Source organism: Plectropomus leopardus, chromosome 10 (genome assembly GCF_008729295.1).
Source record: "Plectropomus leopardus isolate mb chromosome 10, YSFRI_Pleo_2.0, whole genome shotgun sequence".
Taxonomy (NCBI): domain Eukaryota; kingdom Metazoa; phylum Chordata; class Actinopteri; order Perciformes; family Serranidae; genus Plectropomus; species Plectropomus leopardus.
The window spans coordinates 26,964,535-26,982,721 of record NC_056472.1 but is presented as its reverse complement, the minus strand read 5'-3'; the positions used below and the strand labels follow the sequence as shown (position 1 = coordinate 26,982,721).

The window sequence follows — 18,187 nt, the reverse complement described above, 5'->3', positions numbered from 1 at the left end:
CAAGAGTATTTGGTTCTTTTATCATGAACGTAATCACAATGAAACAAGCAGACAACACCTTTATATTTCCCTTCGATGGCTTTCACAGTCTCTCTCTCTCCCTGCTCCCTCGACTGGTCCATGCTTGAGCTAACTGGCACCGTCTGGCACTGTTTTTTCTTCACTTTTTAAAAATTAGTCAGGAAGCCAAGGGCAAAACTTAACTTCCTTGCGATTTTATCAAACAAAGAGATATGGTCCTAGATCAATACTAGAGTATTTCCTTGTTTTATGAATGAAGGGGAACACGAATTGAAGTACCAGCACTGCGTGTGTAATACCATTCAATGGTGTTTATCCCTGCAAACCCCTACACAAGTTACCATATTTTCAGGAAGTACAATCCCCTGATAAAGGACTTTTGGGGGGTAAAAGAACTTAACTAACACTGGTCTCTAAGGTTGAAATGCAGTAGGTTCCTCAAAAGGTTCATGGTTTCTGGAAAAAGTTCCTGCAATCGAAAAGGGGCTGTACTGTAGTCTCACTAAAAGAAGAAAAACAACATAAATAACTAAATTATGTACAGTAATAAATGAATTTATTCTTCAGTTAAAACCTCCTCATTTGTTGAAAAAGTCAGACTGTGCCTTTATATTGGCAGGCGTAGCATCTGTCTGAGAAAAAGTTGGTGTAATAGAAAAACATACAGTCTCTGTCACACTAAATCATAGCCCGTATTTCATAACCGCACCACAACTTTCCTAAAGTACAGTGAATAAATCACATGACTGCTGTCAAGAACCACACAAAGCAATGTTGTGTTTCGGCTGGATGAGTTTGTTTGTTATGTATGAAGTCAATGCTTCACGTAGAGCAGTAAAAGCATTTCCAAAACACATTCTTTTAGAGCTCCTCAGTTAAAACACATTATCAGAGGAATGTTGAGGCATGGGGGACATTATGTTATGAGATTATTTTGACAAGAGCCAAAGAAACTGAAGCAGTGAGGCAAAACATTTTCTCTGTATTTAATATATATATAACAAAACACATGCTACACATTACAATACCAAAGGAATGTCTCTGTTCTTGTAGACACATGTTCGTGTCTCCAGTCTTTTCTGATCGCAACGTGAAATCTTTTCAGTGTAAAAGCATACATGTGTAACCAATCACATGGCACAATGTGTCAGCGTATCAAAAGATTATGTTGTTTCCTACAACAGACAGTGAGTAAACTGTGTAACTCAATGTTTATGACATATAAAACGTCAGCTACACACACATACACACACACAATGTAATGTTTTTTTGTTATTCGGTCCCTAATAAACACATGGTTGTTACACACCACAGCTGCTGCTTAAATGAAAGTAGTGAAGCTACTCATTTATGTTGCTTGGTCATAAAATTTTGAGCCGTCTGTGGCCTGTGTGCTGACACAGCAGAATTAATACTACATAGACTTGTGCATCGTTTCCGCTATCACCACTGATGCAAAATATAGCAACAGCATGACATAATACTTTACAAAAGACATGGGAGCTATATCTGTCTGCTCTTTAAGCTCAGTAGTCCCAGTTGAAGCCTCCAGACAATTTTGGAAATATTTAAAAGAAAACTAAGAAGATAATTAATAAACATTTTTAAGCACAACAACCCAGCCTTCTTTAAAGGAACAGTTCAACATATGGAAAATACTCTTATTTGTTTTCTTGCAGAGTCAGATGAAAAGGTCCCTCTTTTATGTCTGTAAGCTAAATTAGAAGCTAAAGTCAGCATGTGATTATCGTAGCTTAGCTTGGTGAAAAGACTAGAAGACGACGGAAAGTCACTGCATCCAGCCAAGAAATAATCCAGCACATAATCTTCCCTTAAAAAGTTGTGTTTTTTTTTTGTCATTTTAAGCAAACAAATGTCAAATGTTACATAAGAGCTTTGGATGTGCCAGTAAGCAGATTTTGTTTACCTTCGGACAGAGCCAGGCAAGCTGTTTCCATACTTACTAAGCTCATCAGCTGCTGGCTAGTTTATTATGAGAATGGTATCTCAATGTTTGCAATATTTCCCAAAAAGTTGAACTATTCCTTTAACTTTGCAACACAGAGCACACACTTTTTAGATCATTTCCAAAAATCAGTTGTAGGAAAGACTCAAAAACTTGATTTAAATTATTTATCTGAAGGATTCAACTGACTTGACATGAGGTTATGGTTAATGAAGAGACAGCAGGACTGAAACACTGAGCCCGTCAGTGGCACGACTATAAAAAGATGAAGCAGCATTTTATGGAGTGGAGCACTGAGCGGACATCAGTGTGTAAAGACTTTGATTTACAATGATAAAGAGGCAAAAAAGTACACAGTATAAATACAATTTGGTAAAAAAAAAAAAAAAAAAAAGAAAGAAAGATTAACAATACTCTGCTGATACTATCAATGTTCGATGCCTGTCAGATTCACACAAACACACACACATTCAATCTTACGTACACAGTACAAGCTATGATTTTACACATTTACAGACACTTTTTGGCTTTAAAAATGACTGACAATATTCATACAATTTCAGTTATGATAAAACTGCTTTCTAAGTGCTTCTATCAGTCCATCAAAGTTGATCTTGGCCTGTCTTCAAGCTCCTATAACCCTTAAGCAGATTTATGTACAAAGGACACAGAAATTGGCCTTTTTCCTCCCTTCGCTGTCATCAAACATGATGCTGATAGTGGACAGATTCTGATAAGGACAAATCAGCTGTAAAGTAAGTCTACATTGTATTATAGTCATTGAGATTGAGAAACAGTGTTCAAGAAATGCTTTTTGATTGGTTTCAGATCTGTGGTGGGTTGTCTACAGCTACAGCAGAGTACTCAGTCTCAGACATGTTGGAAGCGTCGATGAGGCGCGCCAAGCCCGTCCTCGTGGAGTATTTAAAGATGAAGGCCTTCATGAGGTCGTAGCGGTAATTTCTGTTGATGAAGTTGTAGAGGATGGGGTTGAAACAGCAGTGGAGCAGGGACAGGCACTGGGTGAGGTGTAAGGCCACGTAGAGAACGTTCTCCAGGCCGCAGGTCAGAGGCACCACGCCCAGCTGAGACAGGGCATCGACCAAGAGGACGGCGTGGTAGGGCCCCCAGCAGCCAAGAAACACCACAATGTACGCCAGGATCACCCTGCGGCTCACGCGACGCTCCTGATCCACTGTGGAAGACGACGCAGAAGGAGAGGTGCCAGTGAAAGCGTTGGCGAGCAGTGCGTAAAACACTGCGATGACGGGAAAGGGGAGAACAAAGCCCAGCAGGATGAAGCTCAGCTGCACACCAACCATCCATTCCCTGGGGTTTTCCTCCGGATACACAGGCCTGCACAGCATGGCGTCCCCATGTGTTGACTTCACAGTGCGCAGGAAGTAAGTGTCCGGTAGGGAGGCAACCAGAGCCAGAAGCCACACCCCTACACACGCACCGCGGCGGACTAGCTTCCTGTACGCACCTCCATCATTGTCTCTGAGCATCGTCACGCTCAGGTAGCGGTCCACGCTCATGCAGGCCAAGAAGAAGATGCTGCCGAAGAGGTTGACGGAAAACAGAAGGTGTGTGAGTTTACACGCCACCTCACCAAAGGGCCAGTGGCCGTGCTGGGCCAACGAGCTCACCCACACAGGCAGGGTGGCGCACACGCAGAGGTCTGCGACTGCCAGGTGGGCGATGTACATGTGTGTCTCATGGCGAGGGGTGGAGTCTCTTTGTGTGCGGACGTTTACCCAGAGGACCAGAGCGTTCGCAGCCAGACCGACGATGAAGATGAAAGTGTAGAGGACACACATGGAGTAAAGCAGAGCGTTGCGATTGAAAGCGGTGGCACACACCATTGTATCCACGCTCGAGATGTTGCTGAAGGCCTCGGAGAAGTTGAGGAACCCCAACGACTCCCACAGGTCCTCCAGCTCGCTGGTGCTAAGACTCATTTTTTGGCGCTGGGAGGGGACCACTGGGAGGCAACACACACCACCTCTGACTGGGATAGATCCTGTAAAAACAAGACATTAGCTCATCATTTCATGCAGCATACAAGACAGAAATCCCACTAAATGCTACCTTCTGGTATCACGTTTAAGAAGCACTTTTCTTTTCATAAAGCATGGCTTATTTTACCCATGTGGACTGAGCTAATAAAACATAAAGCTACTCGTGGTACGCCACCAGATCCTAAAGAATCTTAATGCGGTTAACTTGTTAAAACACTGCTTTCATGAGTTAATAGAGGCGCTCTGTTGCCGTGTCACAAACGTAGGAGTTCTCTGTGATTGATGTGCAGTTAGGGGGCAGTACAATAAATGTTTACATTAGCTTCACTAGCACAGAGTGCAGATTAGACATAAGGAAGTGGGATCAAGAAATCCAAACAGGGTGTATTTCCGGAGCGTTCTGGGCATTCCAAGATAGAGCGTTGGTCAGGGTGGGAAACCTGATGCCATTTTAAAGAGTGTTTTCCTTTAACATGCTTGTTATAGAAAAAAAAATCCCATGTTTCCCTTCTGCTCTTGAAGCAGAGGGTGAGAGAGGAGCTGTCATCACCCACATGATCAAAGAAAAGGCTGCTACAATACGTCATTTTACAACACGAGTCTTGTAACGCAGGAACATATGCACACAATTTCAAATTCAGACAACATTTAGGATATGACTAAGGTGACTGAAGCAATATGCATGATCACAGAGGTGTCTGGAGCAGCTTGGTGTGCAAATAACCTGATGTTCCTTTGAGCCTAAAGGGCCGCTGAACTGCACTGCCCACTTTTTTTTTCTGCTGTGATGTCTTTCTTAGCTCCCCTAAATGGCAGCTCGCCACAGTGTGAAAGATCAAAGGTGAAAGGTAATAGATCAAAACCAGAACACGAGTGGCTTAACCCCGCTGTTGCCCCTGACTGACTTGCACGCCCACAGAGTGAGTTGTGTGCAGAGTTCAGCGGGAGGCTTGACGCCTGCAAAATGGTCCGGGCGAGGTTAAGACGAGGGTCACCGACCACTGGGTGACACAGCACGGCGGAAAGCAGTGAAATGTGACCGCGTCAGACATCTGTCTGAGATGGAGACTTGTGCTGTACAAGGGATAATTGGCACAAAGTCACTGTGGATGATGAAAGAAAAAGGCAAAGTGAAAATGTATACAAGGACACCTGGAACAAATTAGGATGTGCAGCTGTCTAGTGTGTGTTATGTCTGACTTTGGTATCTGTTATGAGTTTCCTTTCGTATTTCCATTTTATGCTACTTCATACACATTTCAGGGGCAAATATTGTACCTTTTGATCCACAACATTTATTTGATGGCTGCATTTACCACACTTTGAACCCACAATCTTGTGGGTTCAAATTCTACATGTAACTTGTAAAATATGATAAATTGTTATGTTTAAACATAGCCAATAGTTTGCAGAGGTTGAAGAGGAACTAGGATGTTCTACTTAAGTAAAAGTCACATTACTACAGTGAAGAACCCCTCTGCTACAAGTAAAAGTCCTGCAGCCAAAATGTAACTTGAGTGAAAGTTCAAAAAGTATTTGCATCAAAATGTACTTCGACTACCAAACGGAAAAGTACTCCTTATGCAAAATGGCCCATTTCAGAATAACACATATTTTATGTTATTGTAGTAAAATCCCTGATGCATTAATGCTGAAGCTGGTAGAGCACTAATTTAAAGATTAAATGTCTTAATCTATAATAATACATCATATCATTTACATTATAAATGAAGTAAGAGAAACTTGTGCTTCAAGTAAAGTACTTGTAAATGTACTTGTTTATTTTCACCCTTAAAAGTATGAAAAGTAGATAAAATAAGCTCCACCAGCTCAAACATCAAAATGCTGTTACCATGCATTAAAGAAATATATGGGGGGGGTTTTTAATGATTTTTGCATCAACGCAATTGTTGCAGAAAATTTAATTAACTACATTAGCCAAAAACAGACATTCCTAATTGGATATTTTTGCTATTAATAGTTTAACTGGAATATAAAATTGCAAACACTGTGATCAAATATATAGCAATACTTGTAACCCACTATACTAACACAGGCAAATGAGGATTTTATTTAAATTGACAGGTCTGATAAATAGCCTCCTCCTGTGCTCATTTTGAGTGCAGGAATCTTTCCTGTTATGGATTATCTTCCTAATAATGCCACATTTTTTTAACCTAAATAAGTACCACTACTTGGTAATGGATCTTCCTCCACTACCTGCAAACAGTTTCAAGAAATGTAAGAAACCTGACATTTAATTTTACTTTCAATTATTCTGAGACACTGGAGAGTGCTGTTCATTCTAATGGGGGGATTTTCTATGCTGAGATAATCCTTCACAATGGTCTCTGTCTAATTCCCTTATATTATATGGAAACTACCTGGAGGTGCCAGGTATCCCCACAGGCTTCAAGCTAATTAACCTCTTAACACCCACACCATCAGATAACAGAGAAGGCACATGCAGTCCATCTCTATCTCTCTCTATCTCTCTCGCTCTCTCTCTCTGTTTCTCCTCTTTTCACCTCTCTTACAAATCAGTTGAAAAGGGCTTTTGTTACTCAATACACACAAAATAAAAGCGATTCGGGGGGATTTTCATGTGCTAATGCTGCCAACAAGAATGGTGCAGGTGCAGTGTGTTTGTCAGAAGTTTTTCCTGTCAGTCTGTTTCAACAGTCTTCACTTTTGGAGGATAAGATCTTTGCTTTTTAGGACAGGAGAACAGGTTTCCGCGCAGATAACCAGTTAAAGTGTTGTGCGTCATTACGCAAAAACACCGAATCCGGCGAAAAGATCCCAGACTGCTCCTGACGGCAAACACAATACAATGTCACTGCTGTCATTGTTGAATTATATCACGCTGAAAGCAAACTTCTCTTATCACTTTGGTATACAGTAGCCTGTTTGAACGTGGAGGCAAGTAAACAGCGAGGCACGCTGGGAAGATGGAGAACTACAGAAAGTCACTTGTTTGCGATAAATGACGCAATATTCCTCTAGGAATTTTCTGTTTCGACTTAATAAGAACATTTAGTACACTATTCTCTCCCGGTTTGGTATCTATAAAAACAAGAGTTCGTGAAGTTGTTAACTGAAATCTAATTAAGTATCTTTTCATGTATGTAGTATATCGCAGGTATGGAGCATCTCTCGGGCTTATAAAGTGTTAGAAAGCCGGGAAATTACCCGCACGCCCATTTTTCTTCCTTCGCATAAGCTTATATAGGCTGGTTACCTGTTTCTGATTCCTGCTTCCTCGCTTAAGGCTCCTTTATCCTCGGTTTCGCTTAGTTTTTGGTGCTGAAGGATAACTTCGACTCCACCGCGGTCGCAAACTTGTGCGCGCTTTCCTCCGCCTCCTTCAATGAATCTGAGCCTGTTCCTTGTTCTGCACTTGCTGATACTCACAAGAGCTACGCCTCCAAGGCTGGTCCGAGCTATGCGTATTGACATGGCATCGCCTCAGGCGCTCAATAAACAGCAGGCAGCGAGTTTCGGCCAAAACAGAACTAGTGGATTTTCTTGCTAAGGACGTTTCACATACAACACATAATACAACATTCACATAGCTGATTATTATATTCTGCACATGTCTAAAGCATGACATGCACTGCAGGAGTGGGACAATATCATGTTATTAGGCATCATACAAACTGAAACAGCCTTATATTGTATATGCAAACTTCAGAAACAGTGCATTTTATGTAAATCCCCAAAGCTTTTAAATGATACCTGTTAAAATGTTGCGCATATTGTTTGTTCTGTAACTGTTTTTTTTTTTTAAAGTTTTTGTTGTGGTTGTAATTTTCTGGCTGCGATATATAGACCAATAAAAAAAGCATAATAAATAAGTTCATTCAGCATTAAACAGTTATCACAAGATTTTTTTTTATCAGGCATGCAGGTTGATTCATGCCTAAGTTATCATTCATTGCAAAGTATGTATAACATAATATTCTATATTAGTATTGTTTTAGTAGTAGTAATGGTAGTAGTTGTAGTGGTAGTATTAACTTTTAAGAAATGTGTACTCATGTGCTGTAATAATATCAAAAAGTACATGCAAACCGACAATAAAAAGAAATACATTTTGACATTATCTACTATTTTGTAACTTCCTCAGTCATATCATTCACGTGAAGTATCTATAGCACTGTATGATACAGCATATAGAAGAATGCCAACCTTTAAACTTCAATGTATAGGGTAAATGTGTAATATACAAAATGCACAATACACATCAATCACATTATACCATATTACAAGGGCGCCTCCTTTGACCCTGCCCCAGTTACCTAAATATGAAACCAGAGCTGCAGACAGTTGGTAAACCACACCTTCTCTCATCTGCTTCCACCCAAAACCAACAAACGGGTTCAACCCAACACCCAGTTCCACAGAGGTAACTGAAAACACCCTCTGAATAACGAAGAAAACCAAAAAACACAATCATGATTTAGTCTATATTTTAATCTGATGGCAGTTACTGTTATTTAAGATCGTTTTGACCATATTGAGGTGCACAGGTGTTGATTGTTTTAAATTTATTTAATTAGTGCAATGCTTGTCCTGAAACTATAAACAACATCAGCTGCAGAAGCCCTGTTGTTTCATTGTTGGTTGTTTCTCATTTCAGGCACATCCTCTGGAAGCAGCACAAAGCATTGTGGGAGGCTCATGTGTTTACTGAAAGCCGATAAAAGCTCACCTGCAACTCTGGTGGCCTCACAGCTGCGCCCACCAGGGTCATTAACCCCAAGTTCAACACAAAGACAGAGTCACAGAGAGAGGGAAGAAACTGTGGACTTTATAAAAGTATACACATAAATTATGTTTGAACTGTCAAATAATGATAATATACTTTGATAGCACTCAGAAGCGAAAGTAATTCAATGTCATGTCCGGTGATTGAAGTATTGACTCAATCAGGTACAGTACGTCCAGCATGTTTTCTTAGGAAAACGATATTGTTGACTCGAACAGGTCACCCCACTGAAGTTTGTTATGACTGCATGCTCTGTATTCAGTGATGAAATGCAGCCAGCAGGCTATTCTGACCTCATTAAAGAGCAGAGTAGTGAAGTCAGTTTCAATGAGGCTTTAAAGAGAGCTCACACTACGCACGCATACCCATTGTCCTCCATATCAGGAGCATCAGGGGGGATTTGTAAGCCTTTCTGATAAGCATCCGTAGCCCTGCAGACTGCTGCCAACCTCTGCTCTGCAGTACTCATTCACAGGGAGGCCAGGCTGGGAACAGCAGGGGTGCGTGTGCGTGTGTGTGTGTGTGTGCGCGCGCACACACACGTGTTGTTTGAGAAAAGGGCATCCGGCTCCCATATACTTTCTGACTGAAAAATGTTCTCAGTAAGAATCTCAGTAGGTTTGGATGGAGCAGGATTACTTTAGAACCATTTAGAGCGATGCAATAGTAACAACAATACGCAACAAATACGAACATACAACGATAAGGTAATACCAAATAGCTTTTAATGTGTATGGGCAAGTGAAATTAAATAAAAAGGGGATTGTTCATTTTCTCTGTGAAGTTTCACTCCAAAAACGTACACACTTTGTCTGAACCTGTTAAAAGCATAGATTGTGTAAAATAATGGACGTAGCTACCTTGACATCACCCATTGGTTTGTGGACTTCGATTCTGAAGCCTCAAGTTCGGCATTTCGGCAGTCACTGTCTTCGGTTTTTTTGAAGAAAGAAGTGATCACATTTGGACGTAAGGGTGAAGCTGTGGAGGAGCGAGGGGTGGATCTGACTCATAGATTGTGGTGAAGCCTTTCAGACAGCCTGTTACTCGAAGCTACTTAAGTATGCATAACTTTAAGCCTTAATAAAATGTAAATGGTTGGGTTATATAAAAATACAACCTCAAAAAGTTGTCACCAGAGGAGAAATTAGCTATTGAGACCAAGGCCAAAGTTGTCCATTTTAACATTGGAGTCTATGGGAATTGACTGGCTTCTGGAGCCAGCCTTAAGTGGCCATTCAAGGAACTGTATATTTTCTGCACTTCAGCCTTGGCTTCATTTTTCTGCCCCTGACCTTGCCAACTGGTTCAAAGCTAATATTTGTTATATATTATATGTTACATACTCTTATTTAAAATAATTCTTTTAATTTCACATAGACAAGAATGGCTGTTAGGCTTTATTTGCTGGACACAAACATGACTCTGAATGCATGCTGAGGTTGTTCTGTGTCTGCTGAACAGGCAAATGCTCGATAACAAGTTTTCCATATCAATTTTAAAAGGTGAAAAGTCAATGTTGAGTTGACAGCTTGTTATCCAAAGCAGCAAAAAATAATTAATACAGGTTTAATAATTCCATTTTTCAATTCTGTTTCTTACCACTGGTAAATCTTTCCATGCTATACGACACCTGCAGTTTTGCTCTACATGTGTTCATGCTCAGAACAACATCTAGAGATTTTTTTGTCCATTATTCAAGCACAACTGTTAGTCTTTCTTTTTTTTGAGAGTGCAGTCACATAGTGCAACTCCTTTCAGCTTTGCCTACAGTACTTTAGGCAAGGCCAAGTTTGTCGTCAACCATTTCACTCACAGGATAAACAAAATGATCAACAGATAAGGAGATGGAAAAGGGTTGGCGGCTGTGAGAGGGAAACAGGGTGCCGATGACGTAAAAGAGCGAGGAGGGGGGGTGGGGGTGTTGGAGGAAAAAAAAGTTGAGGAAAACAGAGGAAGAAAGATTGAGCGAGTTATTCCTAATGACTGCTGTTTCCATTGTAGTCTAGCCCTGCGTCACAGTGGGGGGTCTGACAGACACAATCTATTTTGGTGCAAATCTCCATTCAGAGGGTCTCTCTCCAACTCATTCTCAACCACATCTTTACCATCAACAGTCCCCCCCATCCTCCCACTCTGAGGCTCCCTCTTTCATTTCTCCACTCCCTCACATTCCTCCTTATCCCCTGCTCTTTCTGACCTCACTCATCTTTCACTTAATTACTTATTCATTTGCAATTATCTTTAAGGAGCATAAGAGCCCATGTGAGTGAAGCTGAAAGCAGAACTCACAGGGAGTGAATGGAGCTTGTGAAGGAGTATGCGAACATGAGGAAGCAATGGAGATTTTAAAAATTCAAAGGACAAAAGATTGGCAGTTATTTGTTCAGTGAGGCTTTGTCTTGGGTTTTCCAGCCAGTGTTTTGTCACCGCTGATATTCTGCATGCTTTGTGATGAGGAGATCTTTTGTGTCTCTCAGGGATGAGTTCATGCAGGTGCGCGTTTGGCAGAAAGAGTGCGTCCCTGTTGGGGAATGTAGCAACTGAGGCATTCCTCATGTTGACAGAGCATCCCTCACACCGGCCCATGAATGTCAGTGAAACCTGAGAGCAGCTCAGATGTCAAACATGCAAAAAGAAGTGAGAATAATACTAAGAGGCTTTGTGTTTAACAGGAATGTTACATGAATTTTCTTTAACTGGGTATTTTTGGCCACTTAGGGACAGCAGAATCAAGATGTGCCAACATATCGTCACCTTTATGGTCACCTTTTAAGTTTATATGGAAAACATCCATCATAGAGCACAGTAAGCAAATCTTCTGAGTTTGCTCAGAAACTGGCAATCTGACAAATGTCAACCCAACATTTACTCTCCTTTTGGGCCTTTTCACACCTACCTCATTTTGGACCTTCTCATTTTGACCAAACCCAAGTTACAGGTGTGATGTATCATGCTCACAAAGATAATGTTAGTATGTTGTTGCATTTGAAGGCACGTTTAATTATTAACATGGTCAATGTGTTGGCTCCAGCTGGTTTACAGCTGAGTTTTGCAGATACTGGTCATAAAGCAAAAGGACACAATTTAATTCTGACCAGATGGTGGCAATGGATGAAAGGGAATAAATGTATAATTCATCCTCTGGGGACCGTGAACGTATGTATTATTTCATAGCAACAGTTGTGACATTTCAACTGTCACAACCATGTTCTTAGATAATACTGAAGCAGGAGAAACATGGGTAAAATTCACCAAAATAATAGTTATTAACTACAAGTAATCCAAACAAATCAGACAAATTGCAGAAATAGATGGAAGAAATCTGTAGAGTCAGTAGTGTGGGGCGGTTTTTGGTGAAAATATGCCGTAGGAGTGTTGTGCTGCAAAAACAAAGAAAGCAAAGGAGTGCTGAGGAGGTCTGACAGCCAAAGACTGACTGCTGCTGCTTTTATGTGCATGGAGCACACTGAGCCCAGGTCTGTCCCATTATACTTGATTGGGCTCATCAAGTCTGCTGCCCTAGGGTGAGACAACAATCAGCAGTAAGAGAGGGACATAGCAAAGAAACCTAGCAGAGGGGCCGTCACACAACAAAGAACTAAAACGTAAACCTCATGGTGATGCTACAAAGAAGTCAGGGCATCACAAAGTCAGAGATACATAAGTTGTGAATTGAATACATTGTCTGTGAATTGTGAATGCTTGTTTTCTGCCAGTCCATCAAGTTGAAAGCTATTACCTGCCTGTGGCGTTAGTAAAAAAATCAGAGTTGCCACTCTTAACACTTGAGGAAAGTCAGGGGATCACCAAATTCATCATCCTCAGGGGACTTTGAATTTTTGTACATTTCATAGCAATCCATCCAATAGTTACTGACATATTTTAGAATAGACCAAAGTGGTGGACTGAGAGACAGACATTGTCATCCCTTGAGTGAGAATGGCTAAAAATCACTGATTATAGCAGTTTCAAAATCTCGCCTTTTACATTGTCTTTCTCTGGCTGCCTTATAAAGCTTGCTCTCTCTCTTTGTTCTTTTTTCCTTCTCTGTCTCTGACCTCACTGAATCTGTCAGTAAATTCATGATTAGCGTTTGGCCATGACCGGCTGTGGCTCATACAGTCCATTGACTTTGTCCATCATCTCTGCACGCAGCAGTAACTCAAACAGTGCATGTTCTGCTTTCCTCAAGCTTTTCAGGTTTCTGTTCACCCCACCCACTCTTCTTGCACACACACACACATCCACGCACACACATACACAATATTCACGAATATGAGCCAGGTCATTGGGATCATGCAGAAGATGGGTAAAAGCTGAAGAAAAGTCTTCCTTCAGGGGACATTAGGTTTCCAGTGTGGATTAGTGAATGACAGAATCTGTCCACAGGCTGCAAAAGAAGGTGTCCGTCTCACTGTGCTCCCTCGGGGCTGTAGCTCTAATCTAGTAATTCTATCCTGACAATCCTGATGTATGCTTCACAACACGCTGCCTTCCCATGCTGCTGACACAGAGTTCACAGATAAGGTGGCTAACTTTCACCCCTATTGTCCTGTCATGCTAAATGAAAAATGGACCATCAGCACTGCTGGAATGCACTGGTGTTTTAGAGAAGCCTGTAGCAATCGCCTCACTGGCTACATTACCTTTAGGTGTTGGTTTGCTAGCCTATGGCTGTGCATGAAAGCCACAGTGTTGACACTCTGTCATTGGGATCAAGTTCATGGTTTAACTTGGGTTTAAAACTTTGCATCAGTTGTAAACAGGCTGATTTAACATAGACAAACTGACGTTCCATTTGCAAACAAGAAATGTCAAGTTTTAAAAGAGCGTGAGCACCAGGGGAAAACCAAACATTGCGGGCTTTATTGGATATAAACATGACTCCACAGCATTCAAACAAGATGACGGAATAAATAATGTAGATAAACATGTTAGCAGGATGAAGCCTAACTCACTTTAATGGGGAAAGATCTAAATGGCGATACACTGTAAATATCATGTCCTTTAAAAATGACCCTGCGGCCAAACGATCAAAATCACGAGAGCAACATGGAAAATCACCTCAAGTCATTTTTCTCCATCCCAGGTGGTTCTTATTCACGGTCTCCCCTCCAATCGCATACACACAAGTGAACGTGGCACTGCAGGGGGATTACGCCAGGATGTGGCAACCCAGGCAGCATCTGGAGTTGGGCCCTTTGCGCCTGGAGCTCCTTGTGAGGGGCACCATCCTATTCATCTAGTCATTCCTCATAGTCTCATCTGCAACCCTGAGCTACAGCTACATCTATTACTCACAGATGAAAACACATGAGGCCATTTGTAGTCTTTCATTGTTTATACTGATGTGTGACAGTGGGAGAAATGTCCAAGGAAGATGAATGAAACAAAAGCCAGAAAGAAGATTAAATCAGAGATAGTTGGGAGTCAACATGGGAGCATGGGATCAAACAGAAGTTAGGGACAGGATGTGTTGTGTTCCCCATGTGTCTGTTTCTCCCATCACTCTGCAGGTTGTGGTGGAGATAGCGGAGATCTGCTTCTCATTAGACTATAGAAAAGGATTTAGAGAGGAGCATAATGGCTGACTGCAGTCTTAACCCTGTCACTCTGACGCCCCAAACCACCAAGAGCCTTCCCCAAACCTCCCAGCCACACTAAAACTTGGGCTCGTAAATACAAAACAGCTTTGCTGCCTCATGTCAGCCTCCCAGTACCAGGCACTTCATACATCAGAGCCTGAACGGAGGCCAATAGCTTCATGTCCATCGATTCATCAAAGCCGAGATGGCAGGCCTTCCGTGTAAGAGTTTCAAAGTTGCACAGTGCAGACTCGCCTGGGCCCTATCACTGAGGGAAGTGCATGTCAGGAGCCTGATTTGTGGAACTTTTAAAAATTTACATGATGTTACAATAAGTCGAATTATTGTGTTAGTCCAACTAGAACTGGGTTTTTAAAATACATGTTCACATGTTAGTCCAACTGAAATCCTACTAAACTGATTTTTTTTTCGAAGTAGGACTAACACACCTAGATCATTTGATTCAGAATTACTCTTTCATGTATACACCTCTGTCAGACTTGAACTGGCCAAGGCATTCTGCACAAGCTCCTATAGGTGCCACGCTGGGACTGTTTGTTATTTATTAAGGGGGAAGGGGTGATGCAAATTGGGTAAGGTATAAAAATTAAGCACTGGGGGGACTTGTGTTTTTTATTTTGGCACAGCCGAGGGACATACAACTTAAAAGGGTAGTATTTTGTAATAATTTAGAATAAAAAAAGTCACACCCCTGCCACCCCCTTCTCTGATAAACAAAGTACAGTCCCACAACACGGAAGTTAAGCAATGTACTGCCGTAGTAAAACATATTTTAGCGACTTAAACATTAACTAAAAGTCAACATCAGTCTAAGTGCCCACTATATTTGAAGAGTAAAATGTTTTTCTCAACAGAGTCTGGTGTTTTTGGTCAGTAACTTCAAATCAGTCAGTAGGGGCTGTTTTATGGCAAAGTGGTGAAAATATTCTAAATATATCGTATTTTTAAACTGATATTGATTTTTTTCGGTGGCTCACAACTAATCAGTTAAGGAAAAGTTTGTTCAGTGCTGTTTGATTATAGGCTATGTATGCGATGCAACAGTTTTCAAAGTTATTGTAAATGAACAGTTGTGATTGTGATTTGGTCTATTGTATAGACTGTATAAATAATATAGATCTACAGCAACTAGCTTAAAGGTGACATACCATCCATGGTGGAGTTCGACATACCTTGATTCTGCCCCAGTGCTTGTATACGGGGACAAGAACAGTGGTTCAACTAAATGGCCCAATCAACCTATAACTGAAGCTCAACTTAAGTGTGCATGTAAACATACTGACTGCTAATATGTAGTGAGATACAGTCAGAGGAATAGGCCTCCAGTGATTGTTCAAATCTCTAATGAGCAAAAGATGTGTGAAAAGTCCCATTGTGGTAAAAGTTTCCTGTGCATTTTCACACTGGTGAGAGGAGAAGACTAACACAAAAGAAGGATGGAGTTGAGGATGAAAAGAGCAAGGCATGAAAGACACATCCTGCAGGAGTTCATGAAAAGAGGAAGGAGGCAGTGATTGTTATTATTTTTTCTCACATGTTTTTCTCTCCTCATTTGGATCCTGCATAAAGAGCTCCTTGGCTCTATTTGTGATCGTGTTCCTCCACAGCTGTTTTGGTCCACTGTTTCATATCATTTTTCAAACCAGCTGTTCAGGCTGTGATCACAAACAAAAGACCCTGAGAGACTTATCTTTGATACATGCACACTCGTTTAGGTACTCATGCAAGTAGTTTAGTCCTGGAATTTATGAGAGAATAAAGTCATAAAAATACTTTATCTTCTGTCCTGCCAAAGGCACCTGAAATATTCTCTCTCTCAGGTAGGGAAAGTTAATCCCTGAAGTAGAACTTCATTTTTATTTTTTTCAAATTTTACAAATAAAAATATAAAGTGGTGTTTTATTGGACATTTTCTCTGCAACAAGGACTGTGGGAATGTATCTTTTTGCTGCAGGAAAAACTTGATTTAGGAGGCTACTGTGATTGGTGCATGTTGGGGATTGATTGTACTCAGATGTCGGGGTGAATTCCACAGTTTCATTATGATGGGGAACACACAATGGACACTCTGTGATACGAAGGTGAAGGGGCCAGTTAGAACTTCAGCTAACCATAAAGGGAAACGCCGGCGTAGTTCTTCGTTACAAACCTTTCCGGCTGCCAATCTTAATATAACCGCCTTAAACTGTGCCTCAGTTTTCCTCGTGTGTGTGCACACATGGACTCACTCTCTCACACTCTCACAGAGGCAGAGTTCAACAGGCTGTGGTTTTTGTTAAGGTATAATTGATTGGATTTTAATGTAGCCTCTGAAAGAAGAGAAGATGGTTGATATAAATAATTTGCCACATTTCTGAGCTGAGCTCTTACCATCTCTCTCTCTCTCTCCTCTCTCTCTCCTCTCTGTTTTGGGTCATAGTATTTAATGGTTGGCCTGTTGTTAACCCTATGACATCTGGTGCAAACACAGGGTCCCATTTACGGCCTAATCAAAACACCCGAAAGTCAACGAAGAACAATCAATCACATCTGGCTCAGCACCGCTCACAAGAAATCATGTCTTTATGTATATATCTTTCATATTTACATTTTGAACAAAATAGATTGACATTTTAGGAAAAACAGTTATTTGTTTTCTTGCCAAGGGTTAGATGAGATGATTAATACCACGCTCATGTCTGCGGTAGGCTAAATATCAAGTACTGCCAGGAGCCATTAGGTAAGATTTTGTTAGAGGAAGCGAGTTGTTTCCCTCTGTCTTAGTGTTAAAGAAGCTTTATACAATATTCAGAGCACCAATAAAGCAGCAAACAACTATTTCCTATGTTGGAAAGATATAGGAAAGTGATAGTGTCCTGAGCAGAGAATGGAGTCACGCTACCTATGTGTGATATAATCCCCAAGCTTCTCTGTTTTTTGTTGTGTTAGACAGTTCAGTCACACGTGCATGGTAGTGCATGTGAGTATTGTCTGTTTATTCCACTGGATAGCAGATAGCCGCAAGCTAATTGCCATTGCTCTGCACTGCACTGCACTCATATGGACGTTTTTGCTTATATCAGGATATTAGCTTCACAGACAGTTAGCTTTGTCAGCACTGTTGCCATTGTTAGCACTGTTTGTGCTGCTAGTACCACTAGCTGCTAGCTGCCAGCTCTGCCACCTTCATGTTGAGAGCTGTTTGCAGACAACCTCGGATACATTCTGGATATTGCACAAAGCTCCTTTAACTTGCATACATGACTATTGATTTTTTCATCTAAAGGTAATTTTCCTCTTGATGCAACTTAGCTGTAAGGTTTATTTTATTTTAGAGGGTCAATGTCAATATAAAAATCTCCAGATCCACTCTTCATCCAAACATTACAGTGCTATTCTTTATCTCAATGAGTGTGTGTATTTAAGCTTTCAGTGAGGCAGGACTGCTTTTCCGGTCACTCTGTCGCATATCTGGCACAAACTGGTGCCCACTTCCTCCTATTGAACCAGCCAAAAATGGCCTTCCCTGCAGCCATGGTGGGAGAACTGGGATGGACAATGGGAAAGGCGGACGGACACCAGATCAGAGACTGTGGTAACCCTAACATACATAAACACTCAATGCCCCTAAACCCAGCAAGACAAACACCAACTCTTTGGTTTTCTGAATGGGACAATGAAGCATTTAAAGAAGGAAAACTTCAAGCCGATAATAGTAGGATTTGTCCATGTAACTTTGCAGATCTGGCGATGTCTGTGTATTTTAATTACAAGAATGAAGCTAATTAGTGCATAATGATTCGCACGTTTCAAACATTTC

General features: G+C 41.1%; 1 protein-coding gene across 1 annotated transcript; it reads right to left on the bottom strand.

The window, feature by feature from the left end:
* Positions 1 to 993: 993 nt before the first annotated feature.
* LOC121949500 (atypical chemokine receptor 3-like) lies at positions 994 to 7,391 on the bottom strand. Its single transcript, XM_042495195.1, has 2 exons — positions 7,250 to 7,391; positions 994 to 4,010 (listed from the first exon to the last, which is right to left on the bottom strand). The coding sequence occupies exon 2, from the start codon at positions 3,946 to 3,948 to the stop codon at positions 2,812 to 2,814; it is 1,137 nt and encodes a 378-aa protein (XP_042351129.1). The 5' UTR covers positions 3,949 to 4,010; positions 7,250 to 7,391; the 3' UTR covers positions 994 to 2,811.
* Between the last annotated feature and the right edge of the window lie 10,796 nt (positions 7,392 to 18,187).

Coding starts and splice junctions, on each gene's coding strand:
- LOC121949500 (XM_042495195.1), bottom strand. CDS start 3,948: ATGAGTCTTAGCACCAGCGAGCTGGAGGACCTGTGGGAGTCGTTGGGG.